At 51.8% G+C, this 18,823-nt stretch overlaps 1 protein-coding gene across 6 annotated transcripts in view; it reads right to left on the reverse strand.

Annotated features, from left to right (window-relative positions):
• The window catches only part of pcloa (piccolo presynaptic cytomatrix protein a), a 633,232-nt gene that overhangs the window by 34,979 nt on the left and 579,430 nt on the right, over positions 1-18,823 (reverse strand). For 5 of the 6 annotated variants that reach the window (XM_072470931.1, XM_072470933.1, XM_072470932.1 and 2 more), the window contains one exon: positions 12,524-12,662. The exons of the other annotated variant lie outside the window; for it this stretch is intronic. In XM_072470931.1, coding sequence (XP_072327032.1) covers positions 12,524-12,662 — 139 coding nt within the window. The remainder of the gene's footprint in view (positions 1-12,523; positions 12,663-18,823) is intronic. 6 annotated transcript variants of the gene reach the window in all.

Consider the following 18,823-nt stretch of genomic DNA (forward strand, 5'->3'; position numbering starts at 1 on the left):
GGCAGTACTGGACCTGGTATTGGGGAATGAGCCCGGTCAGGTGGTAGATGTTTCAGTAGGGGAGCATTTCGGGAACAGTGACCACAATTCAGTAAGTTTTAAAGTGCTGGTGGACAAGGATAAGAGTGGTCCGAGGATGAATGTGCTAAATTGGGGGAAGGCTAATTATAACAATATTAGGCGGCAACTGAAGAACTTAGATTGGGGGCGGATGTTTGAGGGCAAATCAACATCTGACATGTGGGAGGCTTTCAAGTGTCAGTTGAAAGGAATTCAGGACCGGCATGTTCCTGTGAGGAAGAAGGATAAATACGGCAATTTTCAGGAACCTTGGATAACGAGAGATATTGTAGGCCTCGTCAAAAAGAAAAAGGAGGCATTTGTCAGGGCTAAAAGGCTGGGAACAGACGAAGCCTGTGTGGAATATAAGGAAAGTAGGAAGGAACTTAAGCAAGGAGTCAGGAGGGCTAGAAGGGGTCACGAAAAGTCATTGGCAAATAGGGTTAAGGAAAATCCCAAGGCTTTTTACACGTACATAAAAAGCAAGAGGGTAGCCAGGGAAAGGGTTGGCCCACTGAAGGATAGGCAAGGGAATCTATGTGTGGAGCCAGAGGAAATAGGCGAGGTACTAAATTAATACTTTGCATCAGTATTCACCAAAGAGAAGGAATTGGTAGATGTTGAGTCTGGATAAGGGTGTGTAGATAGCCTGGGTCACATTGAGATCCAAAAAGACGAGGTGTTGGGCATCTTAAAAAATAATAAGGTAGATAAGTCCCCAGGGCCTGATGGGATCTACCCCAGAATACTGAAGGAGGCTGGAGAGGAAATTGCTGAGGCCTTGACAGAAATCTTTGGATCCTCACTGTCTTCAGGTGATGTCCCGGAGGACTGGAGAATAGCCAATGTTGTTCCTCTGTTTAAGAAGGGTAGCAAGGATAATCCCGGGAACTACAGGCCGGTGAGCCTTACTTCAGTGGTAGGGAAATTACTAGAGAGAATTCTTCGAGACAGGATCTACTCCCATTTGGAAGCAAATTGACATATTAGTGAGAGGCAGCATGGTTTTGTGAAGGGGAGGTCGTGTCTCACTAACTTGATAGAGTTTTTCGAGGAGGTCACAAAGATGATTGATGCAGGTAGGGCAGTGGATGTTGTCTATATGGACTTCAGTAAGGCCTTTGACAAGGTCCCTCAAGGTAGACTAGTACAAAAGGTGAAGTCACACGGGATCAGGGGTGAGCTGGTAAGGTGGATACAGAACTGGCTAGATCATAGAAGGCAAAGAGTAGCAATGGAAGGATGCTTTTCTAATTGGAGGGCTGTGACCAGTGGTGTTCCGCAGGGATCAGTGCTGGGACCTTTGCTGTTTGTAGTATATATAAATGATTTGGAGGAAAATGTAACTGGTCTGATTAGTAAGTTTGCAGACGACACAAAGGTTAGTGGAATTGCAGATAACGATGAGGACTGTCAGAGGACACAGCAGGATTTAGATTGTTTGGAGACTTGGGCGGAGAGATGGCAGATGGAGTTTAATCCGGACAAATGTGAGGTAATGCATTTTGGAAGGTCTAATGCGGGTAGGGAATATACAGTGAATGGTAGAACCCTCAAGAGTATTGAAAGTCAGAGAGATCTAGGTGTACAGGTCCACAGGTCACTGAAAGGGGCAACACAGATGGAGAAGGTAGTCAAGAAGGCATACGGCATGCTTGCCTTCATTGGCCGGGGCATTGAGTATAAGAATTGGCAAGTCATGTTGCAGCTGTATAGATCCTTAGTTAGGCCACACTTGGAGTATTGTGTTCAATTCTGGTTGCCACGCTACCAGAAGAACTACCCAGTCTTCAGAACAGTGACCACGACACCACACAACCCTGTCATGGTAATCTCTGCAAGACGTGCCAGATCATCGACATGGATACCACTATTACACGTGAGAACACCACCCACCAGGTACGCGGTACATACTCGTGCGACTCGGCCAACGTTGTCTACCTCATACGCTGCAGGAAAGGATGTCCCGAAGCGTGGTACATTGGCGAGACCATGCAGACGCTGCGACAACGAATGAATGGACATCGCGCAACAATCACCAGGCAGGAATGTTCCCTTCCAGTCGGGGAACACTTCAGCAGTCAAGGGCATTCAGCCCCTGATCTCCGGGTAAGCGTTCTCCAAGGCGGCCTTCAGGACCCGCGACAACGCAGAATCGCCGAGCAGAAACTTATAGCCAAGTTCCGCACACATGAGTGCGGCCTCAACCGGGACCTGGGATTCATGTCACATTACATTCATCCCCCACCATCTGGCCTGCAAAATCCTACCAACTGTCCTGGCTTGAGACAATTCACACCTCTTTAACCTGGGAGTACCCCATCTCTGGATCTGTAAAGATTTAATCACCTGCTAATGCTCGCATTCCTAGCATTGTTTGGCATCTTTGAATTTGTCTATATATGTGTTTCTGGAACAGACCTCTTCATTCACCTGAGGAAGGAGCAGCGCTCCGAAAGCTAGTGACATCGAAACAAACCTGTTGGACTTTAACCTGGTGTTGTAAGACTTCGTACTGTACATTTTTTTGTTCTTTGTTCAGTCATTGTGGCGTAGGTACACCCAGTGTGCTGTTAGGGAGGGAGTTCCAGGATTTTGCCCATGATTTATAAATGGCGCCTCGATCTCTCGCTACAACAGGGAGTTCCGGCGAGCGGATCGCCCCATTGCAAAAAACGAGACTATGTGTGGCCTTGGATGTGTATTCCTCATTTCGGCCCCTTATTCAACATGAGTAGCATTGAATAGCCATGTGTGTCTTGGCACTGTGCGAGCTGGGAAACATGGGGCTAAATGCGCTCACCAGGGGACTTTGTTCACTTTTGGGAAGATTGCGCCCCTAGTCACCAACCCTCTCCTTTAATTTTGATTTTCTATTTCTCCATACAACTGAACCCTCCCTCCCACTATTCATTTTAAAGCCCTATCGACAGCCCTAGTTCTGCGATTTGCTAGGACTCTGGTCCCAGCATGATTCAGGTGAAGTCCGTCCCAGCGGAACAGCTTGCTCCTTCCCCCGTACTGGTGCCAATGTCCAAAGAATTCAAACCCATTCCTCCCACACCAATCTTTGAGCCGTGCATTTACCTCCTGAATCTTATTGTCCCTGTGCCAATTGGCTCGTGGCTCAGGAAGTAATCCAGAGTTTATTACCTTTTTGGTTCTGCTTTCTAATTTAGCTCCCAGCTGTTCATTCTCCCTCAGCAGAACCTCTGTCCATGTTCTCCCTATGTCGTTGGCATCGACGTGGTCCATGACAACTGGGTCTTTACCCTCCCACTCCTGGTTCCTCTGCAGCCCAGGTGAGATATCCTGGAGCCGAGCACCAGGCAGGCTACACCACCATCGGGATTCTCCGTCCTTTCACAGAGTACAGTGTCAATGCCCCGAACTATACCAACCCCAATTACAACTATGTTTCTTTTCTCTCACCCCACTTTAATGGCTCCCTGTACCACGGTGCGGTGGTCAATTTGCTCATCCTCTCTCCAGTCCCCGATTCTGTCCACACGGGGAGAAGAACCTCAAACCTGTTGGAAGGGGCAAAGGCCGAGGCTCTTTCAACCCTACCTGCTGGAGCCCTATACCGGCCTCACTCACAGCCACACCCTCCTGTCCATCACCACTGGCTGAATTCAAGGTGGTTAATCAAAGGAGCGTGACTGCCTCCTGAAACACAATGTCTAGCTATCTCTCCCCTTCCCGTTGTGTCGCAGTGTCCAAAGCTCAGAATTCAGCTCATCAACTCTGAGGTGTGCCACCAAGTGAGACCCCACCCCCTCACCCCCCCACCCCACCCCCTCACCCCACCCCCTCACCCACCCCAACACCCCCCCCCACCTCACCCCCCCACCCCACCCCCTCACCCCACCCCCTCACCCCACCCCCTCACCCACCCCATCACCCCACCCACTCACCCCACCACCTCACCCCACCCCCTCACCCCACCCCCTCACCCACTCCATCACCCCACCCACTCACCCCACCACCTCACCCACTCCATTCCACCCCCTCACCCACAACATCACACCCCCCATCCCACGTCCTCACCCCACCCCCTCACCCCACCCCCCCACCCCACCCCCTCACCACACCCCCTCACAAACCCCATCACCCCACCTCCTCACCCCACCCCATCACCCCACCCCCTCACCCCACCCCCTCACACCCCCACCTGACCCCCTCAACCCACCCCCCCACCCCACCCCCTCACTCCACACCCTCACCCACCCCATCACACCACCCCCTCACCCCCCACCCCACCCTCTCACCCCACCCACTCACCCACCCCCTCACCCCACCCCCTCACCCCCTCACCCCACCCCCTCACCCACCCCATCACCCCACCCCCTCACCCACCCCATCACCCACCCCCACACTCCAGCCCTCACCCCCCACCCCACCCCCCACCCCACCCCCTCACCCTACCCCCTCACCCCACCAGCCCACCCCCTCACCCCACCCCCTCACCCCACCCACTCACCCTACCCTCACCCCCCCCATCAACCCCACCCCCTCACCCATTCCATCCCACCCCTCACTCACATCACCCCACCCCCTCACCACCCCCACCCTGCCCCCCCACCCCACCCCCTCACCCCACCCCCTCACCCTACCCCCTCACCCCACCAGCCCACCCCCTCACCCCACCCCCTCACCCCACCCACTCACCCTACCCTCACCCCCCCACCAACCCCACCCTCTCACCCATTCCATCCCACCCCCTCACTCACATCACCCCACCCCCTCACCACCCCCACCCTGCCCCCCCACCCCCTCACCCCACCCCCTCACCCCACCCACTCACCCTACCCTCACCCCCCCACCAACCCCACCCCCTCACCCATTCCATCCCACCCCCTCACTCACATCACCCCACCCCCTCACCACCCCACCCTGCCCCCCCACCCCACCCCCTCACCCCACCCCCTCACCCACCCCATCACCCCACCCCACCCCCTCACCCCACCCCCCACCCCACCCCCTCACCCCCCACCCTCACCCACCCCATCACCCCACCCCCTCCCCCCACCCCACCCTCTCACCCCACCCACCCCATCACCCCACCCCCTCCCCCCACCCCACCCTCTCACCCCACCCACTCACCCACCCCATCACCCCACCCCCTCACCCCCCAACCCACCCCTCACCCTCACCCACCCCCTTACCCCACCCCCTCACTCCCCCCTCACCCCACCCCCTCACCTACCCCATCACCCCACCCCCTCACCCACCCCATCACCCACCCCCTCACCCCAGTCCTCACGCCCCACCCCACCCCCTCGCCCTACCCCCTCACCCCATCACCCCACCCCCTCACCCCACCCACTCACCCACCCCATCACCCCACCCCCTCACCCCCCAACCCACCCCTCACCCCACACCCTCACCCATCCCCTCACCCCACCCCCTCACTCCCCCCTCACCCCACCCCCTCACCTACCCCATCACCCCACCCCATCGCCCTACCCCCTCACCCCATCACCCCACCTCCTCACCCCACCCCCTCACCCCACCCCCTCACCCACCCCACCCCCTCACCCACCCCATCACCCCACCCCCTCACCCCACCCACTCACCCCACCCCTCACCCCCCCACCCACCCCACCCCCTCACCCACTCCATCCCACCCCCTCACCCCTCCCCTCACCCCACCCCCTCACTCAGTCCCTCAGCCACCGCCTCAACCCGTCACCCCACCCCGTCACCCCACCCTCTCACCCCACCCACTCACCCCACCCCTCACCCCCCCCACCCCACCCCCTCACCCCACCCCCTCACTCCACCCCCTCACCCCGTCCCCTCTCTCCACACCCTCACCCCACCCTCACTCGACTCTCTCGCCCTACTTCCTCACCCCACCCCTCACCCCACCCCCTCACTCACCCCCTCACCCACCGCCTCACCCCGTCACCCCACCCCGTCACCCCTCACCCCACCCTTCACCCCACTCCCTCACCCCACCCCCTCACCCCACCCCCTCACCCCACCTCCTCACCCCACCCCCTCACCCCCATCTGGCTGTCTAACCATACATGCTATCTTGTGTCCTACAGGACCAGCTGGGCCATCGGTCGCCCCAGCCCCCAGCCAATGCCAGGGACGGAAGCACCGATGGGGAGGACAGCCGTCACAGCAGCCCTGCGTCCAACACGAGCCAGGACACAGAAACACAGGGGACGGACACACAGAGGCCGGATACACAGAGGACAGGAACACAGGGGACGGTGACACAGGCATCAGGAACGCCACACGAGACCCCGGACTTTGCCCCTGATGAGGACACAGACTTAGACTTACCGTCACTGCTATCTCCTTCACCCTCCACCATCTCAGAGACTATCACCTCAGTTGGTCTCATTAGTGATGAGGCTCCTGGGACACACACTGGTGCGCACCACACAGCCCCAATCCGGTACAGCAGGTGGAGGTAGGAGCAGCCGAGGGGCTGGACGGTTGAGGGCAGCCCAGCCCAAGCAACTAGCTGCCGCCCAGACAGGTCTCGGGTTCCTGGGATTTCCAGACCCATCCATGGACCCGATGCAGTCAGAGACCCAGGGACGAGAGAAGGGGTTGACAGCTGGCTTCCAGCACCCGCAGACGCAGGTGGAGGAGTGCATCTGTGACCAGGAGCAGGGAGTGGTGCTTGTCATGCATGCCACCCAGGCCGAAACCGCACGGATGATGCCCACGGTGGAGGCAATGGGGGCGACGGTCTCGGGCATAGGTCAGGTTATGCAAGGCCTGGGGCTTTCCGTGCACGCAGCTTCTGTGGCTCGGGACAGGGCTACCCACTCACAGGTAGGAAAGGGGACAAGGATGTCAGGCAGGCTTTCAGGGAGCTAGGATGGAAGCTCAGAACTAGAACAAACAGAGTTGTTATCTCTGGGTTGTTGCCCGTGCCACGTGATAGTGAGATGAGGAATAGGGAGAGAGAGCATTTAAACACGTGGCTACAGGGATGGTGCAGGCGGGAGGGCAGATTTTTGGATAACTGGGGCTCTTTCTGGGGAAGGTGGGGCCTCTACAGACAGGATGGTCTACATCTGAACCTGAGGGGCACAAATATCCTGGGGGGAGATTTGTTAGTGCTCTTTGGGGGGGTTTAAACTAATGCAGCAGGGGCATGGGAACCTGGATTGTAGTTTTAGGGTAAAGGAGAATGAGAGTATAGAGGTCAGGAGCACAGATTTGACGTCGCAGGAGGGGGCCAGTGTTCAGGTAGGTGGTTTGAAGTGTGTCTACTTCAATGCCAGGAGTATACGAAACAAGGTAGGGGAACTGGCAGCGTGGGTTGGTACCTGGGACTTCGATGTTGTGGCCATTTCGGAGACATGGATAGAGCAGGGACAGGAATGGATGTTGCAGGTTCCGGGGTTTAGGTGTTTTAGTAAGCTCAGAGAAGGAGGCAAAAGAGGGGGAGGTGTGGCGCTGCTAGTCAAGAGCAGTATTACGGTGGCGGAGAGGATGCTAGATGGGGACTCTTCTTCCGAGGTAGTATGGGCTGAAGTTAGAAACAGGAAAGGAGAGGTCACCCTGTTGGGAGTTTTTTATAGGCCTCCTAATAGTTCTAGGGATGTAGAGGAAAGGATGGCGAAGATGATTCTGGATATGAGCGAAAGTAACAGGGTAGTTATTATGGGAGACTTTAACTTTCCAAATATTGACTGGAAAAGATATAGTTCGAGTACAATAGATGGGTCGTTTTTTGTACAGTGTGTGCAGGAGGGTTTCCTGAAACAATATGTTGACGGGCCAACAAGAGGCGAGGCCACGTTGGATTTGGTTTTGGGTAATGAACCAGGCCAGGTGTTGGATTTGGAGGTAGGAGAGCACTTTGGGGACAGTGACCACAATTCGGTGACGTTTACGTTAATGATGGAAAGGGATAAGTATACACCGCAGGGCAAGAGTTATAGCTGGGGGAAGGGCAATTATGATGCCATTAGACGTGACTTGGGGGGGATAAGGTGGAGAAGTAGGCTGCAAGTGTTGGGCACACTGGATAAGTGGGGCTTGTTCAAGGATCAGCTACTGCGTGTTCTTGATAAGTATATACCGGTCAGACAGGGAGGAAGGCGTCGAGCGAGGGAACCGTGGTTTACCAAGGAAGTGGAATCTCTTGTTAAGAGGAAGAAGGAGGCCTATGTGAAGATGAAGTGTGAAGTTTCGGTTGGGGCGATGGATAGTTACAAGGTAGCGAGGAAGGATCTAAAGAGAGAGCTAAGACGAGCAAGGAGGGGACATGAGAAGTATTTGGCAGGAAGGATCAAGGAAAACCCAAAAGCTTTCTATCGGTATGTCAGGAATAAGCGAATGACTAGGGAAAGAATAGGACCAGTCAAGGACAGGGATGGGAAATTGTGTGTGGAGTCTGAAGAGATAGGCGAGATACTAAATGAATATTTTTCGTCAGTATTCACTCAGGAAAAAGATAATGTTGTGGAGGAGAATGCTGAGCCCCAGGCTAATAGAATAGATGGCATTGAGGTACGTAGGGAAGAGGTGTTGGCAATTCTGGACAGGCTGAAAATAGATAAGTCCCCGGGACCTGATGGGATTTATCCTAGGATTCTATGGGAGGCCAGGGAAGAGATTGCTGGACCTTTGGCTTTGATTTTTATGTCATCATTGGCTACAGGAATAGTGCCAGAGGACTGGAGGACAGCAAATGTGGTCCCTTTGTTCAAAAAGGGGAGCAGAGACAACCCCGGCAACTATAGACGGGTGAGCCTCAAGTCTGTAGTGGGTAAAGTCTTGGAGGGGATTATAAGAGACACGATTTATAATCATCTAGATAGGAATAATATGATCAGGGATAGTCAGCATGGCTTTGTGAAGGGTAGGTCATGCCTCACAAACCTTATTGAGTTCTTTGAGAAGGTGACTGAACAGGTAGACGAGGGTAGAGCAGTTGATGTGGTGTATATGGATTTCAGCAAAGCGTTTGATGAGGTTCCCCACGGTAGGCTATTGCAAAAAATACGGAGGCTGGGGATTGAGGGTGATTTAGAGATGTGGATCAGAAATTGGCTAGCTGAAAGAAGACAGAGGGTGGTGGTTGATGGGAAATGTTCAGAATGGAGTATAGTCACAAGTGGAGTACCACAAGGATCTGTTCTGGGGCCGTTGCTGTTTGTCATTTTTATCAATGACCTAGAGGAAGGCGCAGAAGGGTGGGTGAGTAAATTTGCAGACGATACTAAAGTCGGTGGTGTTGTCGATAGTGTGGAAGGATGTAGCAGGTTACAGAGGGATATAGATAAGCTGCAGAGCTGGGCTGAGAGGTGGCAAATGGAGTTTAATGTAGAGAAGTGTGAGGTGATTCACTTTGGAAGGAATAACAGGAATGCGGAATATTTGGCTAATGGTAAAGTTCTTGAAAGTGTGGATGAGCAGAGGGATCTAGGTGTCCATGTACAGAGATCCCTGAAAGTTGCCACCCAGGTTGATAGGGTTGTGAAGAAGGCCTATGGAGTGTTGGCCTTTATTGGTAGAGGGATTGAGTTCCGGAGTCGGGAGGTCATGTTGCAGCTGTACAGAACTCTGGTACGGCCGCATTTGGAGTATTGCGTACAGTTCTGGTCACCGCATTATAGGAAGGACGTGGAGGCTTTGGAGCGGGTGCAGAGGAGATTTACCAGGATGTTGCCTGGTATGGAGGGAAAATCTTATGAGGAAAGGCTGATGGACTTGAGGTTGTTTTCGTTGGAGAGAAGAAGGTTAAGAGGAGACTTAATAGAGGCATACAAAATGATCAGGGGGTTGGATAGGGTGGACAGTGAGAGCCTTCTCCCGCGGATGGATATGGCTGGCACGAGGGGACATAACTTTAAACTGAGGGGTAATAGATATAGGACAGAGGTCAGAGGTAGGTTCTTTACGCAAAGAGTAGTGAGGCCGTGGAATGCCCTACCTGCTACAGTAGTGAACTCGCCAACATTGAGGGCATTTAAAAGTTTATTGGATAAACATATGGATGATAATGGCATAGTGTAGGTTAGATGGCTTTTGTTTCGGTGCAACATCGTGGGCCGAAGGGCCTGCACTGAGCTGTATCGTTCTATGTTCTATATTATTCCACTGCTGAATGCTGCATCTATGCTCTGTCCGATGTGTGCGGGGGTGGGGCAGGAACTGAGTGCCACTGTGGGTGAGGGGTGATGGAGCGTTGAGCCCCGGTGGGTGTGACGTGTGCACCCCCCTCCCGGGTTGCCCATGCCACCCAGCCCACAGCGAAATGGCAGGGCCATGTGATGCAGTGTCCAGCCCGCATACAGGGACCACCCAGGTGGAGGGTGTTACCGTGGCCATGAGTCAGACATTGTCTAACGATGTGGAGCTCAGAGCTCATCACAGAGCGGCCGTCATCATTCTCCATGTCATGGACCAGACCCGCTGTCACTGGCAACGTGTGAGCCCTGCCCGTTGTGCCGCAGGTGGATGTGTAATGGAGGGGTGGTGTGCATGTGGGTGATACGGTGGTGTGGGATCTAAGGTTGGTCGCTGTTGTGGGAGGTGAGGGTGGTTGGTGGTGAGGTGGTGTGGTGTGACTGTCCTTGCCCCTGATCAGCAAGCACCACCCCTAGTTGATGGAACATGCGGCTTTAAATCTTCCCGTGCTCGCTGGTCCTGCTGGTGGCATAGTGCAGCCTCCCATCCATGTGCAGCCCCCATGTCCCGTACATTGCCCCCCCTCCCCCTCCTCCTCAGATGAAGAAGCGTTCCCTTCATCGTGAACCTCCCCCTCCCCCGGCATCATTGTAGCGGTTCTCCGCGTCAGTCTGTGGCCTCCATATAGGCGTCATCAGCCACGACCGCAATTGGTAACCCCCGTCACCCAGCAACCAGCCCCTCAGCCGGGGGGGTGTCCCTCGAACATGGCGGGGATGAACGATTGTGCCAATATGAACAAGTCATGTACACTGCCCGGGTACTGGGCGCAGACATGCAGGATCCTCATGTGGTGGTCACAGACCACCTGAACGTTCATGGAGTAGGCCCCCTTCCTATTCATGAACACGTCCCTGTTATCAGCTGGTGGCCGCACGGCGATGTGCACCCCATCAATTGCCCCCTGTACCATGGGCCTCCTGGCCATGGCAGCGAAGCCCACTGCCCGGGCATCCTGGTGGGCGCGGTCCACAGGAAATTGAATGTATCGGTCCGCAAGCGCACACAGGGCGTCAGTCACTGCACCTGTGCACCGATACCTGCAAAATGCCGGACAGGTCCCCATTCGGTGACTGGAACGAGCCCGTGGCATAGTAGTTCAGGGCCACCATCACCTTGACGGCCACCGGGAGAGGGTGTCCTCCTCGGCCTGTTGGCCCCTCCAGCCTGAGCGACTGGCGGCTGCCCCTGTGCGGCCCGTTCCTCTGCTGCAGCCACCTCCTCTCTGAGACGCCCATTCTCCAGCTCCCTCAGGGCTTCATGTAGGGCCAACATCTCTGGGAGATGCCCAAACATTATGATCTGCAAGGGATGGCGGCAGAGTTTCATCATGGCGCATACCCTCCTCCACAACCAGGTGCCATGGGCTACATGGTCGCCCTGGTTGCCAGCTTGCGCCCCTGCCACGCATGCCCCCCACTCCGTCCCCTCGGTGCCTCAACTCCTGTCGCCCGTCCCTCCTGCCAGGGCCACCGTTTAATGGCCCTACACTTACTGGAGGCTGTCGTGGGTGCAGCCCTGGATGTACCCACCGGTGGGTGCCGCCGGCTGGGTGCGGTGCCCCATGAGGGATCCGGCACCCATCCAAACAGCCGAGTGGCCTGCACACCACCAGCGCCCAGGGTGCGTGGCCATCAGCATGGCGGCCGTAATGGCATCTGTGCCATTGGCACCGCCCTGTGATTGCGGGTGGTTACTGGCCTCTGTGACTGTCTCGCCCCCCCCCAAAGCTCTGTCGGGACATCTGACCCCGCCCTGTGGGGATTTCTCACCATGTCCCGTCGTGACTTCTGACCGTGCCATCGGGACTTCTGATCACACCGTTTGGACTTTGGCCTATCTGGAGCGCAGCATCGTTGGGGGCCCAGAGAATCGCTTGTCGGGCCACCTTCCGCCATTCTCCAGGCCGTGCGCTGCGATCTTACGGTATTCGGGGCAGCGGAGAATCGCAAAACAGCGTCGCGGGCCATCTCGGCGTGGACACCTATTCTCGGAGAATCCCATCCACGGGTTTCACTGATACTTCAAAATTACCAGAGATATAACTTTCCTCAGACCATTTCCTTTTTTTTTACAGACGTTAAGATAGTTTTACTAATAGAGCAGTTTAAGAATAATTATTTTCATTTTGTTTACCTGTAAAACTTTCTGATAGTTATGCCACAATATTTATGTTTTATAATTTACTTACTGGGCACTTTCTTTCTACATAAAGATACCGAACAATGCAATATGAAACAGTACACTCTCTCATAATTTTGTTTCAAATTCATGTGTTTAATTAACTTACGTTTGAGAGGCAGTGAATACACCGTTCTCCCCTCCTGGAATGCTGCCCTCACTGTTTACACTGCAGCCACTTCCAACACTGCTGATAGATGAGGCAGTGGAAATAGAAGACTCTGTATTCCTGTGACTGGCGGACTTTGCTATATAGAGAGCAAAACAATGAGTTGAATCAAAATAAAAAAAATTATCACTCTGGCACAAATATTGCCATTATCATTACAGACAAGCTTTTTAAAATTTACTCGTTCATGGGATATGGATGTTTCTGGCAATGCCAAAATCTATTACCCATTCCAAATTACCCTGGAGAAGTTGCGGTGAGCTACTTTCTGAATTCGACTGAGTGGCTTGCTAGGCCAATTCAGAGGTCAGTCACAAGCCAACCACATTACTGTCACTCAAAGGCCAGGCCAGGTAAAGACAGCAGATTCCTTTCCTCAAAGACTCAGATGGGTTTTACAATAATCCAGGAATTACATGGGCACTGTTCTGACACTAGCTTCTTTTCCAGAGCTCTTTAATTAACTGAATTTAAATTTTCCCCTTCCCGTGATGGGGTTTGAATTTAGGTCTTCAGATTATTAAAAGTCTTGTAACCATAACTACAATATCTTCATACTCCCATAAGTGTGAAAAATTTGAAAACTCAATGAAGGTTAGGAAAATTCTTTCCATTTATGAACTCTGAAAATTACCTCCCTTTCTGTCAAAGTAGTATAGATAGTTTTATTTTTAGGAACATAAGGGCAGGATTAGGCCATTCAGCCCATCAAGCCTGCTCTACCATTCAGACTGCAATGTTTCAATGTCTTTTTTCCCCATACTAACCCCATTTTCCTTTATGTCATTGATATTGGGAAATCAGCCAATTCCAAAGATTTACAACCCTCTGAATAAAAAAACAACCCTCATCTCGGTTCTATGTGGCTTCCCACTTATTTTGAAATTGTGTCCCTTGATTCTAGACCCCCCCTAGCCAGGGGAAATACCTTACCTGTATGTATGCTGTCTATCCCTTTAAGTATTTTGTAGGTTTCAATTAGATCCCCTCTCATTCTTCAAAACACGAGAGAATAGAGGCCCAGTTTGCCCCAATCTCTCTTCACAAAGTCCCTCCATCACTGAAACAAATCTGGTGAATCTTTGCGCTCCCTCTATGGCTACAACATCCTTTCTGAAGTAAGGGGACCAAAAGTGTAAACAGGATTCCAGGTGCGGTCTAACCAAGGTTATTTACAATTGAAGCAAGACTTCACTGCTCCTGTACTCAAATCCTCGTGCGATAAAGACCTACACACTATTAGACTTCTGAATTGCCTGCTGCATCTGCATGTTAGTCTTCGTAGAATAATAGAATCCCGACAAGTCCCGAAAGATGTGCTGTTAGGTGACTTGAACATTCTGAATTCTTCCTCAGTGTACCCGAACAGGCACCGGAATGTGGCGACTAAGGGATTTTCACAGGAACTTCATTGCAGCATTAATGTAAGCCTACTTGTGACAATAAAGATTAGAATAAAAAAGAATTCCACAGGTTCACTACCCTCTGAGTGAAGATATTTCTCCTCATCTCAGTCCTAAATCATCTATCCCGTCTCCTGGTTCTATATTTCCCAACCAGAGAAAATATCCTCCCTGCATCTAGTCTGTCCAGCCCTGTTAGAATTTTATACATTTGTGGTGGTTTGAGGCAAACCGAGGGAGACATCCAGAATAACAGAACAAGGGTTTATTGATATCGAATAAAGATAAACTATACACAGGCACAGAGTCACTAAACAGGTCTTCACTCTGGCTCCAGGGCCCACTCTGCCAACGACCCCATTCGCAGTGCCCCTGGGGGTTTGCGCATTTGGAATGCAAGGGCTTGCTCCTTAAAGGGACCCTCCCCCCTTAAGTCCCTCAATAACATATTTACAGACCAGGTCATGAACAGCAATAAAAAGGTTGAGAAATACAAGGGAGAAGGTCCTTGGCAGTTTATTACAAAGTCAATCTGTCAGGGGGTTTTCTTGGTCTTGCAGACCATGTTAGTTCCCAGCTGGCACCTCCAATTCTGAGGTAGCAACGTTGCCATCCGTGGAAAGTTATCTCTGTTACTCGGCCACTACAGCAGCAGCATTTCCTTCTCCAACTCCCTCCTGGATCGTCAATAAGGCCTCCTCAGAACTCCTAAATTCCCTCTTTTTTGGCTCCACCGTGGGAAAACTGGTGCTGTCTGATGGCTACAACTATTTGGTAATTGGAGTTTCCACACTGTCCTGCTGTTCAAATCCACCACATTTGCGACTGGGCCAGAGCCAAAGAGGACCTGAGGCAAAGTTCCCGATAAGGTCCAGATTGCCCACTTGAAATGCCCTGGGCTGGATTCTTTGCACCCCGGCGCCAAAATCGCGTCTGGCACTGGGGCGGAGAATGCAGCCCCCTGTCTCTTTGTGAGAAACATGCTGTTTACTACGGAATACCTGCCATGCCTCCACCCTCCCGCCACATTCAGCAAAACAAAGTCCAATCGGAACCAGAGACAATGGCCCAGTAGTAATTCCACCAGTATGATATCCGAGGTGGCAAGGGGGTGGTGTTATGAGAGAAGAAAGTTAGCCAACCCAAGGAATAGTGGTCTGCTGGAGTGCTTCTTCATGGCCATCTTCAACGTCTGAAAGGAGTCTGTGATAGTCTAACTGAGTTTTACAGCACAGAAAAAGGCCTTTTGTCCCAGTGTGCCCATGCCAGCCATCAAGCACCTACCTCTGCTCATCCCATTTTCCAGCACTTGGCCCATAGTCTTGTCTGAAAAGGCATTTCAAGTGTTGATCTAAATACTTTTTAAACGTTGAGAGAGTGCCCGCCTCCACCAACCTGTCAGGCAGCGAGTTCCAGATTACAACCACCACCTAGTGAAAAAGCTTTTCCTCACATCTTCTCCAAACCTAGGGGCTTTTCACAGTAACTAGGGGCTTTTCACAGTAACTAGGGGCTTTTCACAGTAACTAGGGGCTTTTCACAGTAACTTCATTTGAAGCCTACTTGTGACAATAAGCGATTTTCATTTAATTTTTCATTTCATTTCATTTCAAACCTCTTGCCAATTACCGTAAATTTATGCCCCTTGGTTATTGACCTCGCCACTATTCACTCTATCTTCCTCACTCATAATTTTATACACCTCAATCAGGTCCCCCCTCAGCCTTCTCTCTCAAGGAAAAGAACCCCAGCCGATCCAGTCTCTCTTGATAGCAGAAACACTCCAGCCCAGGCAACATCCTGGTGAATCTCTTCAGTGCAATCACCTCCTTCTTATAGTGTGGTGACCAGAACTGCACACACTAACTCCAGCGTTTTATACAGCTCTAAAACAACCTCTCTGCTCTTAAATAATCTTCCTTTGTCAAAACTATGCTGACGTCCTCTGGTACATCTCCTGTGATCGGAGGAGATTTGAATATTTTTGTCAGAGGCGCTGCAATCTCCTCCCTTGTCTCCCACAGAAACCTGGGATACATCTCATCTGGCCCTGGGGCGGCATGGTGGCACAGTGGTTAGCACTGCTGCCTCTCAGCTCCAGGGATCCGGGTTCAATTCTGGCTTTGGGTGACTGCGTGAAGTTGGAATTTCTCCCCGTGTCTGCGTGGGTTTCCTCCGGGTGCTCCGGTTTCCTCACACAGTCCAAAGTGTGCAGGTTTGGTGGATTGGCCATGATCAATTGCCCCTTCGTGTCCAAAAAGTTAAGTGGGGTTACTGGGATAAGGTGGCGGCATGGGCTTAAGTAGGGTACTCTTTCCAAGGGTCAGTGCAGACTCGATGGACCGAATGGCCTCCTTCTGCACTGTAAATTCTATGATTCTATGATTTATACACTTTTTGAAACGTTAAAACTGTTAATTCCCCCTCCCCCTCAATGCTAAATCGTTCAAGCAAATCACAATGTGCCTCCCTGATTTCTATATCTACATCATTCTTCTCTGCTCCAGGGAAAACAACCCCAGCCCATCCAGTCTCTCTTGATAGTTGAAATGCTCCAGCCCAGGTAACATCCTGGTAAATCTCCTCCTGGTGCACCCTCTCCGGTGCAATCACTTCCTTTCTGTAATGTGGTGACCAGAACTGCACACAGCACTCCAGCTGGGGCCTAACCAGTGTTTTATACAGCTCCAGCATCACCTCCCTGCTCTAATATTCAATACTTCAGTTAATAAAGGTAAGAATCCCATTGGCCTTCTTAAACACCTTATCACCTGCCCTGTTAAATTCTGTGAACGTGCACACCAAACTCCCTTTGATCCTCCGTATTTCCGAGGGTCTTACCATTCATTTTACATTCCCTTGACTTGTCAGTCCTCCCAAAATACATGACCTCACATTTTTCAGGGTTAAATTCCATTTCCCGCTCTTCTGCCCATCTAACCAGCCTGTCTGTATCATCCTGTAATCTAAGGCCTTGCTCCTCACTATTTACCACATCACTAATTTTTGTGTCACCTGCGAACTTACTTATCATACCTCCCACATTCACATCCAGATCATTGATGTAGACGACAAACAACAAGGGACCCAACACCAATTCCTGCAGAACACCACTGGGCACAGGCTTCCAGTCACTAATACAGCCTTCAACCATCACCCTCTGCCTCCTACAACTGAGCCAGTTTTGGATCCAATTTGCCAAATTGCCCTGGATCCCCTGGGCTCTTATCTTCTTCATTAGCCTCCCATGTGGGACCTTGTCAAAAGCCTCACTAAAATCCATGTAGATTACATCAACCACACTACCCTCGTCTACACACCTAGTTACCTCCTCAGAAAATTCAATCAAATTTGTAAGACATGATCTTTCTTTGACAAAACCATGCTGACTATCCTTGATTAATTCTTGCCTCTCCAAGTGAAGATTAATTCTGTCTCTCAGAATTATTGCTAGCAGTTTCCCTACCACTGAAGTTAGACTCAGTGGTTTGTAATTTCCTAGTTTGTCTCTACTTCTTGAATAATGGTGCCACATTAGCTGCCCTCCAGTCCTCCAGCACCTGTTCTGTGACCAGAGAAGATTTGAATATTTTTGTCAGAGTCGCTGCAGTCTCCTCCTTTGCCTCCCACAGTAACCTGGGGTACATCTCATCTGGCCCTGGGGATTTATCCACTTTTAGGCCCACTAAAACTGTTCATATCGCCTCCCTCTTTTGCTAATTTGTTCAAGTAAATCACAATGTACCTCCCTGATTTCTATGCCTACATTACCCCTCTCCTTAGTGAACACAGATGCAAAGTACCATTTAAAACCTCACCTATATCTTCTGGTTCCACACACAAATTGCCACCTCGGTCCCTAATGGGCATGATGATCACCCCGGTCAATCTCCTGCCTTTAATATGCTTATAAAACTCCTTTGGATTTTCCTTTATCCGCTCCTCCATTGTTCTTACCTCCCCCCTCTTCACTCTCCTCATTTCTTTCTGAAATAATTCCCTGCATTTTCTATATTCCTTGAGTGCTTCTGCTGCTCTAATCTCTCAGTACACGCCATCAGCCTCTCTATTTTTCCTTATCCACCTCTGGATATCCCTTGACATCCAGGGTTCTCTGGACCTATTACTCCCACCCTTCACTATCACGGGAATATGTTGGTCCTGTACTCTCTCTATTTCCCTTTTGAATGAACCCCTGTTCTGATTTAGGTTTTCCAACAAGCAGCTGTCCCAGTTAACTTGAGCAGATAAAAGCAAATTATTGCAGATTCTGGAATCTGAAACAAAAACAGAAAATACAGGACAATCTCAGCAAGTCTGACAGCATCTGTGGGAGATGAGGAAACTAACCTTTCGAATCTGGATGACTTTGACAAAGAGTCAGATCTGCTGAGATTGTGTTTTCGGAGCAGGATGATTCCGGGAGTTGCCAGTCAGGTCGGGAGCAAGGTCCCAGAGGAGGACTTCCTGGGGAAAACAAGGAGGCGTTCGGAGGTGTTTGGTTGGTCGTGGTACAAAGCAGTGACTGGATGGAGTGGAGGGCATCCGGGAGGACTTCCTGCCAGCGGGAGACTGGGAGATTCCTGGACCATAGGGCCAGTATGACGGTCTTCTAGACCATTCCGTTCTCCCTCTCTACCTGTCCGTTACCCCGGGGGTTGTAACTGGTCGTCCTGCTCGAGGCGATGCCCTTGCTGAGCAGGAATTGACGCAGTTTGTCGCTCATAAAGGAGGACCCCCTATCATTGTATGTAAGCGGGGAACCCGAACAGTGCAAAGATGCTATGGAGGGCCTTGATGATGGTGGTTGCGGTCATGTCGGGGCAGGGGATGGCGA

Source organism: Scyliorhinus torazame, chromosome 13, assembly GCF_047496885.1.
Source record: "Scyliorhinus torazame isolate Kashiwa2021f chromosome 13, sScyTor2.1, whole genome shotgun sequence".
NCBI classification, from domain to species: domain Eukaryota; kingdom Metazoa; phylum Chordata; class Chondrichthyes; order Carcharhiniformes; family Scyliorhinidae; genus Scyliorhinus; species Scyliorhinus torazame.